General features: G+C 42.2%; 1 protein-coding gene across 1 annotated transcript; it reads left to right on the plus strand.

Moving 5' to 3' along the window:
* Positions 1-144: 144 nt before the first annotated feature.
* On the plus strand, positions 145-14,795 carry slc19a2 (solute carrier family 19 member 2; the record flags this gene model as incomplete). The annotated part of the gene is made up of 6 exons (XM_084333350.1): positions 145-267; positions 4,255-4,839; positions 6,595-6,844; positions 8,067-8,259; positions 10,024-10,165; positions 13,392-14,795. The coding sequence occupies 6 exons, from the start codon at positions 145-147 to the stop codon at positions 13,578-13,580; spliced, it is 1,482 nt and encodes a 493-aa protein (XP_084189476.1). The 3' UTR covers positions 13,581-14,795.
* Positions 14,796-18,255: the final 3,460 nt, after the last annotated feature.

Consider the following 18,255-nt stretch of genomic DNA (forward strand, 5'->3'; position numbering starts at 1 on the left):
CAGATCTGATAGGTCAAGGCAGCGTGTCGTCATTCTTATGCGACACATGATTTCACCACTAGCTGTCGCGTCGCTACCAGAGTGACACGGTGTGCAGTACAGTAGGTCACGCTGTTTATATTATTAGTATTACTGCATGTCAACATGTCGAAAGAATACCCCACGTTCTTTCTTTGTGTGTATGGATTCTTCTCCTGTGTTAGACCATATGAGCCTTTCTTGACCGCATTTCTGATGGGACCAGACAAAAACCTGACTGAAACAGAGGTACGTAGAACATGTTTGGGGATCAATGGGTTGCGTGACATTACTTTCTTTGCTGTGTTATGATTATGAAACTACCATTACCACCAACAGTTGCAATATTAAGTCGATCGTTGGTCAAGTGCAATGTTTATTAATCCCAGCAATGTTTGCACATGTATTTTCCTTATTAAACTGATCTACGCAGTCTGACACGTGATTTGCATGTGCAGGTAATTTAAATGAGGTATACCCTAATCAATGCAATTAGTGTCAGATTGTTTAGCTCAGATTAATTGAGGCAAACATTATAAACATTGCACTTTCTAAACGATCGACTGGACATTACAACGTCGAGTCGACCAAGGTAGTGTAATAATAACAAAGTAATTTCACATATTTACAGTACTAAATACATACGTCCCTATGCCATAAATGTCATGTATGTTGTGTATGTCATAAATGTCACTATGAATTGAAAATGGGGGACCCTGAATGATGTAAACAAGACAAACGTCTTTCTCTGGTCTGCATTCCCTTAACAATTGTGTGTTTGATTGATTGAATTGATTGAAAACTTTATTAACAGATTGCAGAATGGGTACAATACAGTACAGCTCAATACACACAATTGTTAAGGGGATGCAGACCAGAGAAAGACTTTCGTCTTGTTTCCACCAGGGTCCCCCATTTTCAATTCATCAGGTGTATTGAGCCGTACTGTATTGTACGTTGTACCCATTCTGCAATCTGTTAAATAAAGTTTTCATTCATTCACGTAAAGATGCAGCATTTGGACTATGGTATCTTCACCCAACCTCATACTAATGTGCTTGAGCACAGTAGAGGTTGGGTATACCGGCTACTACTGGGCTACAGTAGCTGCTAACGTGTTGTTGACTGGCCAAGTTAGTTGGAAAGACAAGTTAGACAACCACAACATGTTTGTGTATACTATCACACAGAATATTGCCCTCTCATGTTTGAGGTCTATGTTGCATTAGTTACTAGTCTGCATAGCCAGACCCGAGCCTGCAAGAAGTAATCCACCATGGAATGCGGTTAAAAGGTTCTTAGAACGAGGTGAATTGCTTGATAATCCGAAAATAATTGCCTTCTCCATCCAAGTTGTGCAGCCAGCCTTGCAAAGTATGAAACGTTTCAGGATTATGCAGTTAATATCCCCCTGGTGGATAATTAAAGCTTATTAACTTGACATGTTTTGCAGAGGAGATGTTTGCCTTCATCTCTCTGTATCCTCTCTCTCATCATGTCAGAAATCTATTACAATTTTCTTTTATAGATTTGAATGATAGAATTCTATTGCAATTATTTCAGGAGGTTTTAATGTAAATGGCTGTATTTATATAGCGCTTTTATCCAAAGCGCTTTACAATTTGTTCCTCACATTTTTACCCATTCACTCACATTCACACACCGATGGCGGAGGCGACCACGCAAGATGCCGACCTGCTCATCAGGAGCAATTCGGGGTTAAGAAGTGTCTTGCTCAGGGGAGCTCCAGTAGCTCACCGCGTACCTCGAACGCTATTTCGGCGTCGGGGACAACCGTGCGCGTCACGGATCTGGGGTACACGAGTTCGACTCCCGGTGTAACTGAGGGGTACAATTCCCTGACTGTATTGATAAGTATGGTATCATTAAACCACTACCGCTTTATGTACTTTAACTACTGGCCATACAGTACACGATATCTAAATATGATGAACACTTTCCCACAATGAAATCGGGTCCACACAAAGGTAATAATCAAATATTTAATATATAGCAAAGGGTACATATAACATTCACTATTACGTTTATGATTTGAATGCTCTTGTAAGGCAAATGAGTACTCGTAGGCAAATCAACACTGAATGTCCAATCTCTGGTTACGCAGGAAGCAAGTATACAACCTGGCTCTTAAAGGATAACTCCACTATTTTGGGAAATTAGCTTATTTAACATCTTCCCTGGAGTTAGACAAGAAGATGCATACCTTTTTTGTCTCTGTGCGTGCATTTTAGCTTTGGGAATAGATGCTCTGTTAGCATAGCTTAGCTTCATCACTGGAAGTGAGGCAGGACAGTAGCCTTACAGTGCCTTACAGTGTATTGCAAGGTCTGACATTGACCAAACTTGATATGCATGACCTTGGTGGGCTCTAGGTCAACTTCTGAAAAGGGGGTCAATGTCAGACTTTGCAATCAAAAGTTAGGGGGCTAATAACCCTTGCCATAATTTCAGTGCGCCCCTAACTTTTGATTGCAAGGTCTGACATTGACCCCCTTTTCAGGAGTTGACCTAGAGCCCACCAAGGTCATGCATATCAAGTTTGGTCAATGTCAGACCTTGCAATACACTGTAAGGCACTGTAAGGCTACTGTCCTGCCTCACTTCCAGTGATGAAGCTAAGCTATGCTAACGGAGCATCTATTCCCAAAGCTAAAATGCACGCACAGAGACAAAAAAGGTATGCATCTTCTTGTCTAACTCCAGGGAAGATGTTAAATAAGCTAATTTCCCAAAATAGTGGAGTTATCCTTTAAGGAATTATAACGATGGCACACTTAATGATTATAGCTGGATATACTGTAGGGGTCCTCCCGGTTGTAAGCCGGTAGGGGGGGTAGGAGAGCCGTCGGCAGTATCCCGTCTGGTCAACGATGTCTAGGGAGACTTCACGTACAGAAGACAGTGCAGTAGAATCTTGATCCACAGATGAATACACCTTGGCTCTCTTGTAGGCTGTAGCTGTAGCTGTAGCTCCACAGTGAAGAAGAAGCGAGGCGACCTCAGTCTGGTCTGAGCGCCGTCTCACCTTGACTCCTCTCGGGGTAGATCCAACACTCACCGGTGTTGGCGATTATCCGCTCCACAAATCAAAGTACCAAAGCAAATATATATTCCATGCCGCATAGGGCTCAGCAGTCGTCGGGTAGGTAATCCAATGTACAGGTCCACTCGGTCCTCGCCTAGAACTCCTCGGATGAAAGCACCACGTGTGGTCTGCCCAACCTGGTTAAGACTCTAGATAACACGAGGAAGCGACGGGGATGCTGCTCACTTTAGAACTCTAACCGCACGATGCACCATACATAATAAACTATTATTACTTAATAGAAATACGGTGCCAAACTCTGACAATTCAGCTATTAATTCGCACGAGGTCTCAATGCTATTCTAAGGCCAAACAGGCCATACTACACCGCACGCGGTATCGTGGGGTGAGGCTTCACGTTCTGTTACTTAGTTGGGTAGAAGGGTAAAGGACTAAGGGATAAGAGGACTTCTACATTTCTTGCGCCATATTTATATGCACGGTGAACAAATAGTGCCACTCTCTTTTCGGTAGCCGTATTCCTGCGCAGAGCCGGGGCTAGTAGGGACATGTTTCGTCGGTACCATTGAACTTGGCTCCAAGGGGCTTGTCCCTGGCGCCAGGTCCTTGTCCAATAAGAGAATGAACTATTATGGGCTATAGTAGACTAAAGGAATATTCCGTGTATATGTACAAGGAATATACAAGGGATATCAAATGATATACAAATACTATTCAATATATATCCATAAATAAATATATATATTCGGTTTAATCTGATCCTTCACAACACCCGGACTCGCCGTATTTTCTCAGTGTCTTTCCCCCGATCTATACCCCATTCAACCTGTTTCTGTCGGTCATACTTGACCAGAAAAAGCGATAAACGCTAAAAGAACCAGCTGACTGGTCAAAGTTTAAAAAAAAAAAAAGAAGTGTCTTGCTCAAGGACACTTCGACACGCTGCCCGGGAGGAGCGGGAATCGAACCGGGAACCTCCGGATAACCAGACGACTGCTCTACCCACCGAGCCACTGTCTATAATTATGCCAATTCTATGCTCGTTTTATGTCCATTATGTCTACAATACTGCTGTGAAGCACTTTGGGCTGCAATTCTTGTATGAAAGGTGCAATATTACAAATAAAGTGTATTGTTGTTATCATCATTATCATCATCATCATCCACAGGTTGTCAATGAAATCTACCCGATATGGACGTACTCCTACCTGGTGCTGCTCTTCCCCGTCTTCCTGGCGACGGACTACCTCTGCTACAAGCCCGTGCTGATCCTGCAGGCCGCCAGCCTCGTGGTCACGTACTCCATGCTGGTGAGGGCGCAGGGCGTGCCGGTGATGCAGCTGCTGGAGTTCTTCTTCGGCCTGGCCACGGCCACCGAGGTGGCCTACTACTCCTACCTCTACAGCGTGGTGGAGCCCTCGCAGTACCAGCGCGTCACCGGATACTGCCGCAGCGTCACCCTGCTGGGCTCCGCGGCCGGCTCCCTGTCCGGCCAGCTCCTGGTGTCGGTGGCCCACGCCCCGTTGCTCTTCCTCGTCATCATCACCCTGTCGTCGGCCGTCGTGGCCTTCGTGGCGCCCTGGTTCCTGCCCATGCCCGGTAAGAGCTTGTTCTTCCACCAGAGCTCCGGGGCGGCGGCGGCGGGGGAGGAGGGGTCGTCGTCGTCGCGCCGGGACAGCCGGCCACCCCCCGCCGGGGACGAGGCGGGCGACCCCGAGAGCAAGGTGCCCCTCAACATCGACGATGTCATGACGGTGAGTTGCCCTGTAGGGTTTGTGGAGATCAGATCTTCTGTGGAAATCTGTTACATTTAGGCATTTAGCCGACTCTTTTATCTAAAGCCACTTACAAATTGTATTGAGAGTAAATTAGTTTGAATATGGCCCCACCAGTGATGTCATGGGGGACATTGAATCTTTGTGTCGTGTTAATTACAGCTCAATTCGTTATTGTTTATTTTTGCGCATGCGTCAGTTCAGGAGCGCGATCAGTTCACACTGGACTCCGATATTGGCCACATTTTAAGAAGAATGTGAACAGCCAAAGAAAAAGATCTGAGCAATAAATCAGAATTGAGCGCCAAGGCTTGCAGTGTGAACGTAGCCTAAGCAACTTGCTCGGTAGAAACTGACTTGGCAGCAAGTATTGGGAGGGAGTGTCCTTATTTTCAATATGAAATAACATGCAAGCTGATTGAATAAGACACAAGATTCTTGGTCTTGAAGCAAGACAAGCTTGACACGTCACAATTCAACAGTTAGTCTATATGTGATTCTAAATCATTACATTTAGTCATTTAGCTGATAACTTTGTCCAAAGCGACTTACAAGTTGTGTACAACAAGTCAGCAGGAGGGGTACAACTCTGGCAGCTAAGGGTCAGTGGCGTTGTTGGTCAAATAGTGTTGAATTTGAGTTACAATCTTGAGTGCATAGTAGTATAGACATATTAGTGTGATAGCTATTAGTATAGGAATAGTAGCATAGTAGTAAGGTACATAATAGTAAAAGACAGTAAGAAGTTTTTTTTTTCTTTTTTTATTCTTTCAACACCCGCCCTTAAGACATTTCTGTCACACACACACACACACACACACACACACACACACACACACACACATATACACACACACACACACACACACACACACACACACACACTACAATACACATTCCGATTGACACACATTGAAGTGGCAAGTAGGCCTGACTGGAACTCTTGCAAAACCGTGGTAGTTTGAAACCTTGCTCCATTGCCTTCCAGGAAGTAGTTCATGAACTGTTGCTGTCGGTCAAGGTAAGGTGTCTCTCCCTGTAGCTCACAGATGTAGACGGATAACAGTAGAAGGACCCATAGGGTTTTCTCTCTTTCAATCAAGATCATTATCATTCAATCAGTAGATTTTGAATAACACCTCTCACAGAATCTAGGGGCCGCACGATATGGACAAATGATCATATTACAATTGCGATATGACCTGCAATGTCTTTTTTTCAAAGTCTAGTCTTAAAGGTGCTGTTAAAATAAGTGGTCTACACAGTACATGTTAAAATAATAGCTCTACACTCCGACAGCTATCACTGATATAGAGTTACATGGGTCACCCAGTCTCTGCTCTGCAGTAGTAATAATAATAATAATAATAATCTACCAATTCTTACTGATTTATTTCTTGAAATGAGTAAAAAATAAAAATAAAAATATCTAGGGTTCTCTCTCCTGATTGGATAAAGTGGGAAGGGATACCAGAAAATGTATTTTCTGTTTACTGCAGAGCGGAGGGTTATTTAACACTTATTTTAACATTTTAACTTTAAAACAGCACCTTTTTAAGTTTAGAATTTAGATTTCATGGGGATCAATAAAGGAATATCTTATCTTATTATAAGAAACCCATCTAACCAGTTCTGCCACTGATTTGCTCATCAATCAACCTCCCGTTGTGCTGCCAATTTTCTCTTTGACTCCCCCTATAAACGTTGTTGTTCCCTCATCCCTCCCTCCTGCAGGTCTCCCCTAAGGCTGACGAGGCCGGGGGAGCCCGGAGTGGCTTCCGGGAGGTGCTGAGGGTCCTGTGGGAGGACTTCATCCGGTGCTACTCGTGTCGCCCCCTGCTGGCCTGGTCGGTGTGGTGGGCCCTGTCCACCTGCGGCTACTTCCAGGTGATCAACTACACGCAGGCGCTGTGGGAGAAGGTGCTGCCGTCCAAGGACTTCGACATCTACAACGGCTACGTGGAGACGGTCTCCACCCTGCTGGGTGAGGTTCTGGAGAACATGTCATGTCAAGTGTCACATTCAAGTGTCATAGCAGCATGGGGGGGGGGAGTAATAGAACACATAACAAAGAATAGAATAGAAATCCTTTATTAATCCAGAGGGAAATTAGCCACTACAGATCGCTCAGGCAGAGGAGAGTTGGAAGGACATGCAGCACAGGACTCGAACCCCGGACGCTGCGATTACAGTGCGAGCACACTTAACGTGGCGCACCGTCCACCGTGGCGCCCCAGATCGCTCACATTGAACAATAAACATCTAGGTGGTAGTCAATATGACTAAAATAAGAATATAATAATGTAAAAAAATAAAATAAAATAGAATAAAGAAAAGTGCAAGTAATAATGACAATAGTGATAGCAAGGATTCAATCAGACGGTAGTAATAGTGACGTTGGTATTGTGGTGGAAAATAGCCGAAGCTAATAACTTACTCATTCAAAAGAGACCTGGTTAATACGATTTATTAACCCAATCAAAGTATCGATACAAAAATAGGCTGGATGACTCTCAACGAGGTGGCTAGCTAGGACACCCGGGAAGAGAGACCCCCCCCACTGGATCTTGAACCATCTTCTTTATACATACAATGTAAAGGGTGGGGGGTCAAAGGAATGTGACATCTTTGGGGACAGGTGGGACAGGAAGGAATGGGGGGAGGGATGTGGATAGGAAGGAAAGATGGGTAGATCAAAAGAGAGAGAGGGGGGGGAAGGGGTCTTATCTTCCACAGTATATCAGGGGTGCCCAACCTTTTTTGAACCAAGATCTACTTTTTAATTTACCACCTAGCCGAGAGCTACCAGCCAAAATTTTACCTACTCTCGGCTAGTATTAGTATTAATAGTATTAGTAATACCCATTCAATATGCACATGACAGAACATATTATATGGCATAATAACACTTTGCTTTCATGAAATATTGTAAGCCGTCATTTGAGGCTTTATAAAAGCAGCACAATGAACACAAATCTGTCAGTGCCGAGTCCGACCTCATCTTAAATAACAAACAGCATTGCTTGTTGTAGTTAACAAAGAGAGGCAGAGTTGATTTTGAAAAAAGAAAAAAAAAATGTATAATCTGATTTTATTAATCGAGATCTACTTGAAATCAGCCCGCGATCCGATCGCGATCGACTGGTTGGGCACCACTGGTATACATGGTCCAATGGTCCATAGTAACCCCCCCCCTTCCTCCTCAGGCGCCTTGGCGGCGTTCGCCGTCGGCTACCTGCGGATCTCCTGGGCCGTGTGGGGAGAGCTGGCCCTCTGCGTCTTCTCGGTGGTGATGGCGGCGTCCGTCTACGTCATGGACCTGGTGAGGAACATCTGGGTGTGCTACGCCTCCTACGTGGTCTTCAGAGCCACCTACATGCTGCTCATCACCATCGCCACGTGAGTGCGCCCCTTCTCTGTGCCACCTTCCGGAAGACGTTTGTTCTTCACCTCGTTGTCTGTTGTTGAATTTCAATTATTTTTTAAATATATTTGATTCCTTGATTTCAATGATTCACCCGTGGAGGCTACTACCGTAATTCCTCTAATAGTAACCCCGGCTTGTATTTGTTTCAACTGTAGCGGATATCAGGCTTGTATTAGGAGGAGGCATGTATAAGAGAGAGGCCTATATTTCTAATTTTCAAACGGATCATAATGAATAAATCAACATTTTGTGTCAGTTTGAACCCAGTAAAATGTACTGGGTTCATTTATTGAAACCAAGTACTGTATGAAATACGGTAGTAAACAGTGCAATTACAGGTGGTCAAAAAAAGTTAAATAAAGTAAAATAGTGCAATCACAATACTGGTATAATAATAATAATAATAATAACTTCGTTTTACACAATTCTGAGGTAGGCTTATTCTCTTGGTAAACATTAACACCATACCATTATATGGCATTTACTGCACAGCCAGGCCAGCATATATGAAACCCGGCTTGTATTAGGAGGCCGGCTTATAATTGCTTAGCTCAACAGCGCACCCGGTCATTAATAGAGACCCGGTTTTTAATTGAATACCGGTTACTATTAGAGGAATTACGGTATGTGTAATAGGGGCGGGACAAACATTGTATACTGCGATATATCGTCTACTTCCTCTTGTGACACGTTATTAATACACTGACGCCAAATAACCGTAGTAGTAGTAGTAGTTTATTTTTTTTCAGTCATCAAAAAAAAGTACAATATACATCATCATTTATCAATATTTGATTATTTACAGTGACTGAAAAAGGTACAGACTGAAGCATAGTGCTTATATGTGCCTGTCCTATATTCTTACAAAAACATTTTTTTTACTCCAAAACAGTATTATAAAGAAAAGAAAAAAAGCAAGCAAAACAGTGTTTTTCACCCTTGTAGTTTTTCAAAATTTAGCATTAAAAAAATAAAAATAAAAAATACAAAAATGTAGATTCCAAAACAGTATTCTAAAAGAAAAAAGAAAACAAAACAGTGTTATTCACCCTTGTATTTTTCAAAAATTGCTTTACAAACCTTTTTCTTAAAAACCAAAATCGAATTACTCATTCTTAACTGTATATCCGCATTGTTCCACAAGTTAACCCCAATAATAGAAATACACCTCCTTTTAATCCCTTTCTTAGCTTTCTGAACAGTAAATTTACAATTATCTCTCAAATCATATTTTCTTTCATGTGTTGAAAAAGACCTTTGCACCCCACCTGGGAGTAACTTTGCTTTAGCTCTGTACATTATTTGCATATTTTTATAGTAAACCAAATCATTAAATTTCATAATATGAGACTTTATAAACAATGGATTTGTGTGTTCATAGTAACCAGCCTTGAAAAGGTTCCGAATGGCCAGCTTTTGCAGTACGACTATTGGATTTACTGTATTTACTTTCCATCCCCCAAAGACACATCCATCTCTCAATAACACAATAACACTAAACAAACAAACAATGAAAGGCTTTTTGCCTTTTTTATGGGTATTTTTTCTTCAGTTACACAGATATTGTTGTGATGTATCGTAGATTACATTTCTTGCAATGTATCGATTCATCACAGATATTGTGTATGTCATCATATTGTGAGTCACTCGTATCGTCCCGCCTCTAGTGCGTAACGGACCGTACGGAAGTGATCTCTCTCTGACTCTCACTGTGCTCTGCCTCCGCCCACCGCCAGGTATCAGATAGCGGCTAACCTGAGCATGCAGCGCTACGCCTTGGTGTTTGGAGTCAACACCTTCGTCGCCCTCCTGCTCCAGTCTGTGCTGACTGTGGTGGTGGTGGACAAGGTTGGCCTGGGCCTCGACGTCTTCCCACAGGCAAGTTAACGGACGTTCAGTCCTGAGAAATGCTATGTTTACCTGTCACCGGTATTTCTTCTGTGGCGGTTTCTGTGGTCTGGGCATTAATAATAATAATAACAATAACAATTGATTGATTGTTTTCTTTTCCTGTCATGCACACAAAGTGCCCAATCCTCATGGGTTTATAAGACACCAAAAATACTGTTGCAGTGTTCCATTATTACATTCCCACATTCATTACCTAAATACAGATTTATTTTGCAAGCTTGATAAATAAAATCTGCTACAAAAAAAGTTCCCTTCCTGAAGCACAACTCAGAGTTGTTCATATTCATCCAGCTCAAATAAATTCTACATAAATGGAGGATTTTACTAAAAAGTACTTCTCTTACATCCTTGTAAACGCGACGGTAAAACAAAAAGTGAACCGTATTCTCAATTTCACCTACAGTAGCTCACACACCAAACCGAGTCTGTCCTCCTCTAGGTGGCATTAAACCTGCCAGTCTCTAGGGCTAGTGGTGATGTCTGTCCTCCTCTAGGTGGCATTAAACCTGCTGGTCTCTAGGACTAGTGGTGATGTCTGTCCTCCTCTGGGGTGGCGTTAAACCTGCCAGTCTCTAGGACTAGTGGTGATGTCTGTCCTCCTCATTAAACCTCCCGGTCTCTAGGGCTAGTGGTGATGTCTGTCCTCCTCTAGGGTGGCATTAAACCTGCTGGTCTCTAGGACTAGTGGTGATGTCTGTCCTCCTCTAGGTGGCATTAAACCTGCTGGTCTCTAGGGCTAGTGGTGATGTCTGTCCTCCTCTAGGGTGGCATTAAACCTGCTGGTCTCTAGGACTAGTGGTGATGTCTGTCCTCCTCTAGGTGGCATTAAACCTGCTGGTCCCTAGGGCTAGTGGTGATGTCTGTCCTCCTCTAGGTGGCATTAAACCTGCCGGTCTCTAGGGCTAGTGGTGATGTCTGTCCTCTGGGGTGGCATTAAACCTGCCGGTCTCTAGGGCTAGTGATAATGTTCCTCACCAAATCACATATGGATCTTCTTTTGTTTAAACTATACTTAACATACGTTTCTGCACTGTAACTATCTCTTATTAGACACTATCTCTTATTAGACACTAAGAGAAGTTAGTGGAGAAGAGATGGGTCTTATTTGTCTCTGATTGTCCCACTCCCCCCGTGTTTGTGATTTTAAGATGGCCAGCAGGTGAATACAGCAAATGACTGTTGTTTTTCTGGTCTATCACATAACGAAACGCATGATATAATCACATTGATATACTGGTCCGCCCTAATGAACCTGTTTAAATTCCTAATAGAGTGCAGTCAAGTAAATACCAGATGTATAGAATTACAACAGTGTGTTTTAATGAATTTTTATCTTGAAGTGGTATTTTTATAGCAACGTTTTAACATTGAAATGAACCTCCACCCCAGGGCTTTCCCTACACAATGGCATAGGGGACAATTACTTCCTTGTATTGCAATTATTTTGCCTCCACCCCCTAATTGCAACTCTGCACCATCTTGTTAGAAGATCCTGGGGAAAGCCATGCACCCCTTTACGTCACAGTCAGACCTTGTACGGTGGGCATGTGGATAGAGATTTTGTAAGGATAATCCACATTAAGGTAGTAATTCAGTACATATTAGTCACTTGGACACCTTCCCAAGGCTATTAGTGATGTAAATGCCTCTCTGAGCCAAGCAGAATATTTGCAAACTTTTCTACAGTTTGTTTTTTAGTTTAGTGTTTGTGTGTGTGTGTATGTACTGTATTGTGTTATTGAGAGATGGATTTGTCTTTGGTGGGATGGAAAGGAGACCACCTCATACTATAGTCTACTCTACCCATAACTCTGTATGATAAGATAGTACAATAATGCTGTATATACCATTTATATATTCATAGTTACCGTATATACATTTATACCCGCATATAATCCTTTTTACATACCTGTAAATACTATATATCCCTTACCTACTCTTACTCTTACAGCGCTGGCCGGTATGACTTACTACCATAGTGTTTTTATACCTGTATCACTGTACACAATACTATAACACTGCATATACATCTGATTATTATTATTACTCAGTAGTACTAATTTATATATATATACTGTATATTACATTGTATATTGCAATTTTAATTTTTTTTAATGTATTTAGCCTTTATTTAACCAGGTCAGTCCCGTTGAGACACAGTGATCTCTTTTCCAAGGGAAGCCTGGTCAAGACGGCAGCTTAAAACATAGAATTTTGACAGACAATGCAAAATGACACAATACCAAATCAACAACATACAGTTATTTATACAGTTAAATAATGGGCCTTTCATACAAAGCAGGAGCAAGAACGATATGAGGCTGATTCCAAGTTACTCACGAGGTTTTTAAATGTTCTAAGAGAAATGAGCTCCTTCAGGTCCAGAGTGCTCTGTAGTGAAGTCCAGGCAGCGGGTGCAAAGTGCACGAAGGAGTGCTCGCCGAATTCAGTGCGAACTATTGCACTATACTTTTACATTTGTACTCTGATTAGATGCCAACTTATTTTTGTTGTACTTGTGCTGTATAATGACGATACATTTTAATCTAATCCAATTGCAGGATGGTAGGGGTTAGGGGGGGGATAATCTATCATAGTGTTACTGGAATTTCGAACTTCGATACGATACCTTGAAAAGTATCGATATTCAATACCATTTTCGATACCACAGGGAAAAAGGTTCAATCTTAAAATGTAAAAAAATATATATATATATTTTTTTTATAAATTTTGCTTTTGTTGCTGGTTGATTCTCCTCAGCTTCTCTCTGGTACTATAAGAGAAGATAAATATAACACTTTTAAAACCCTTTGTTTATCTTTAGATCACACATTTAAAAATAACTGTTCATCTCACTTCAATCATTTTTATTGCAGAACATGGTATTTTCTCAAGCAGACAGATGTAAACACTGTAATCTGTGTTGCATGTACCTGACAAACTGAACTGTTTGAATAACAGTCATATTCCAACTTAACTGAATGCACATGTGTGTGTGTGTGTGTGGACTACTGTACTATTACAGGTATTGAAATGAACAATGCAACTTCCTTATACAATTTTTTTTTATTTTTTTTATGAATAATTAAATATCGATATTTTCGGGAAATGAGTATTGAAACCGTTTTTAAATATTCAGAATCGATATTTTTGACAACACTACTATAAGGTGAATGACTCTCTCTCTCTGTAGTTCCTGATCTATGGCAGCTACTTTGCCGTGATCGCCGTGGTCTTCCTCCTCGCCGGCCTCTACAAGCTGGTCTCCGCCGGCGTCTCCGCCAGCGTCTCCAAGCCGGAGGTCCCGGCCGACAGCACAGGAGACACGGAGTCCGACTCTCTGGAGCTCAGCGCCTCGCACCGGCTCTCTACGAGGACGTGATCCACCCCCCCTCCTTGAAAACCCCATAACGCTCTACAACCTCACGTGGGAGATTAGAATGTTGGGAAACGGACATTCTAATGATGATGTCGCAATGGCTACTGAACATTATCCAAAAAAAGATATATAATGATCGGTAGGAGTTCAAGCCTGGTCGCATTTGTGGCGCAGAGATACACTACATCAATTTAGATTCTGTTGCATTTACTCTTATTCTGTAGAGGTTGTTTATTTAATACAGGGTTCCTATGGTCTTTGAACAAGCAATAACACAAACAACTCGTTTCCTCATTACAAAACTTTCAGATTATTATTAGCAGTGGTAAATCCCAAGTGATTCTGAAATTCTGTTTATGTTTTATTAGGTCCCCATTAGCTGTCAAATTAATGACCGCTAAGCTTCCTGGGGTCCTCACAAGAAAATAATACAACAGAATACAAATGCAGAATGTAATTAATAATAATACAATTTAAAAAGAAGAAACGGAAAGCATAAAGGAAATCCGAAATTAATATTCAACATTGAAGATACAATGAATGGTTGTATTCATTCACATTCCCCAAAAAGAAAACTCTTGAACTATCGAAAAGGGTCACTTAAATGTATTATAATAATAATGTCTGACATTCAAAATCAGCTGTTGAAATGATAATGTCACAATTGAACATATAGACGGGAGACTAATGTTGGTCATGAAAATGGCTGTATTTTGTCAGGGAATAGTCGTGCAAAAGTCATGAAATTTGATGAGTATAACTGTGTAGGAACCCTGGTAATACATACCAGCTATCATGCGCATAGCAGCTACAGTAGGCAGGCAGTTCCACCCTGTAGGCTACAGGAAGCTTGTGCCTTTCCTTTTGTAAAGCACTTCAGACCACAGTGGTCTTTTAACTCTCGCCACACGATATCTTGTGATATGATGCCTTTTATATGGGTTTAATCCTGTAGGTATAGCCTATGTTTAGGCCTGTTTATGATTGTGACATTTTGGGTCACGCACGCACAAGGCTTCTTTAGGTGTGTTACATGTTGCACAGTGATAACAATCAAAAAGATGACTTAAGTTGTTCCTGGTTACTTGAATGTGACGCCTTAAATGTATTTTCAAAGTAGTAGCTGAATCAACCTGATGTTGAAATGTAACGTAATTTATCGCTTTATTTCTTTGCCTTTTTTACCTTTTCTCCCAATTTAGTCGCTATGCCAATTCCCTCCTGGTCATTGTGCTGTCGGTCTGGGGAGGGTGTAGACTACCACATGCTTCCCTACTGTCGGTCTGGGGAGGGTGTAGACTACCACATGCTGCCCTACTGTCGGTCTGGGGAGGGTGTAGACTACCACATGCTGCCCTACTGTCGGTCTGGGGAGGGTGTAGACCACCACATGCTGCCCTGCTGTCGGTCTGGGGAGGGTGTAGACTACCACATGCTGCCCTGCTGTCGGTCTGGGGAGGGTGTAGACTACCACATGCTGCCCTGCTGTCGGTCTGGGGAGGGTGTAGACTACCACATGCTGCCCTGCTGTCGGTCTGGGGAGGGTGTAGACTACCACATGCTGCCCTACTGTCGGTCTGGGGAGGGTGTAGACCACCACATGCTGCCCTACTGTCGGTCTGGGGAGGGTGTAGACTACCACATGCTGCCCTGCGGTCGGTCTGGGGAGGTTGTAGACTACCACATGCTGCCCTGCTGTCGGTCTGGGGAGGGTGTAGACTACCACATGCTGCCCTACTGTCAGTCAGTCCACCGGCTTCCCACGTGCGAACACTGACAATTGTGTTCGTAGGGGCGACTGACCAAGCCGGAGGTACCGCTGCCAGGAATTGAACCTGGGTCTCTGCGGTGGTAGGCGAGTGCTTAGATCTCTACACTACCCGGGCGGCCAATTTATCTCATTGTTACATTCACTATTGTGTGACTGTTTATATACTGTGTCAGGGCAGTGTTCAGTATGAGTTCCATAGTCATATTGGATCGTCGCCATTGTTACAAGTAAAGTAACGTGTCAACCTCGATATTTATGAATATCTGTGAATGAAACGTTTGATAAGTGACCAAATTAATGGTATAAATCTAATTCTAGAATTATTTAAGAATTTAGAATTATTGATTCACTAAGAAATAATAATAATTATTATTATTGTCATTGTTGATGTGTGGGACACACAGAAGCTTTATTACTGAAAAATGCTGCGTTCTCGTTCCTTTATCCACTTGCCAAATGTTACTGCGGTGATGGCGGTGATGATCAAGTCATACGAAGACTTACTTACCAAGAACTTTCCTAAATAATAGCTGCTTCTTCCACTCTTGGTGTTGGGATTGTCTACGTGTAATGGAGTAGTATAAGCACTGTGTTAACATGAGCACTTGTATTTTTTTATGGTTATTGAGATGTGAGGTCTTCTCTGCTGCTGTGAGGTTTGCGTGTCTCTCTTACACAGAATGTATTGCTATGAGATCAGAATGTATATTGGTCCATAAATGACGGAGCGAGACCAGCTTTCCATTCTCTACGCCGATATTAGATTTAGTAATGTATGATAAGAGTATTGTAGGTCCTGGGGCGCCCCGGTGGCGCACCACGTATATATACGCTCAGCGTAACCGCAGCGTCCTGGGTTCGAATCCGGCCCAGGACAATGTGCTGCATGTTCTCCCCATCTCTCTCTCTCTCTACCCATTTCCAAACTGTCCTATCCACAATAAAGCAGAAAATGCCATAACAAATATCTTAAAAAAACTAAAAAACAAGTATTGTAGGTCCTTAGCTGCATTATAATGCAGGTAATATTACACAGTGAAGGTACTGTAGACATATTTACAATATCTGTGTTTGTCTAAATGTTTATGCCAGGTGTATTAGGGCTGTCCTCTATTTCTAAAGGAATTCTTAGTGGACTTTTGAAGTCGAGGACTTGTTCGAATGATCGTTTAGTTAATTTGATCAATATCAATTAAGTCATTTTTCAGTCTATCGTGAAAGATCAATACCATGCGTTTGTCACTCATTCTGTATTGAAAAAAAAACAAAAAACACTACAGATCGACCAAACCAATCAATTCATCGACTGTGGGAGCAGTCCTAAATTGTATTTCTCCTTCTGTTTTGTTTAACAATGGTGATCATCCAACTTCCGCCATGAGATTGATTTCTTTTCACCAAGCACTTGTTGTAGTCCGTGGGAAATGTTTCCTGACTTGTCCTTCAGGCCTCAAAGGGACTTGTTTACCAGTCCTCATTGAATCCAATGCGTACGGCTGTCCGTAAGCTAATGAGTTAGCTTCAATCAAGCTGTATGCATTGGCTGTCCGTAAGCTAATGAGTTAGCTTCAATCAAGCCGTATGCATTGGCTGTCCGTAAGCTAATGAGTTAGCTTCAATCAAGCCGTACCCTTGGGTTTAGATGAGCAATGCTACCTTAACTGTTTGGTGACATTTAACACTTTGGTTGCCTTGGGTTAAATTCATGATATACCATAGGTTGCCGGCTCTATTTGTCTATGGAGAAGTACCCCTTCTTTGCATGGCTATAACTTTTTAAATTCTATTGCTACATTGCCATTATTAGGGCCCATTCAAAGTCCTATATGTATTGTTCATTGTGTAGCAACGTTAAACTTTTTCATTCACATATTCATAGTAAAGTATGGTCTAATGTATAAGTATGTTTTCATCTCTTTCTGCAGCTTTCTCCAGAACGTGATCTATAGCCCCAAATGCATTATATTGATGATGCAATACAGTTTTATGGCAATCAGCGCGATATAAAAAATTCCAACTAGACGTACTTCTAGAAGTTACTACACGTCATCTGATGTTGACCGGATGGGCTAGGGGGCGTTTATAATTCCGTGGGCAGCGTTATACCAATCATCTAATGTGGGTCAAATGTTGATAATAGCAGTTAGTATCGAAGACGGTAACGTTACACGCTAAAACTCACCCCAGTCTCCGCGCGCCGTTGGGCGATCATCGTAGAGTAGAAATCTTATCATTATGGGATGTAAATTTACCCGGTCCATCTCCAGCTTGTATAATGGTATATACGTCCAAATCATGTTGTTTATCGAGTTATTGGCAATCGATCACTGTGTAGCGTGACGAGCCAGAGTCCCGGGACCTATAGCGAGTGCCCGGAAGTAATACGGACGTCTAGCACAACTTCTATGGCACATCCTGTTAAGCGATTGCGCCGATCGGCCACCAGATGGCGCTCCTGAACCGCCAGAGAGCTCAGTGGGTCCTGCTGGTGGATCTCAGGCCAGCGGAGGGGACATATGAATCCGATCGCAGATTTTTGAAATATTGATATAAGGACGCTGTACAGCGTCCTCCGGCAACTTGAGCATGGCCGGCAATGACGTCTAAAGACGTTTCATGGCAGCCAAAGTGTTAACATTTACATCACTTTTTTATTTTGTTTGCAAACAATTACTAAACAAACTATAGTTTTAGTGCCTAATGATCATGTTTCATTTTGTTTTATAACTATTTGACTTCATAATGACTATCCTCATTCTGTTTCTCCTGTTGAAGGTGCACCATGGATGTAGTTTTGGGAGAGTCAGAGAAGTTAATAATTTCTATGGTGTATTTTCACAACTGAATAAACAAACTGTTCTCAGAGGAAGATTGGATCCCTGGAACTCTGCTTGAAGCTAGAAATCT

This window comes from Notolepis coatsorum (assembly GCF_963971535.1).
Source record: "Notolepis coatsorum genome assembly, chromosome: 1".
In the NCBI taxonomy this organism is placed as follows: Eukaryota; Metazoa; Chordata; class Actinopteri; order Aulopiformes; family Paralepididae; genus Notolepis; species Notolepis coatsorum.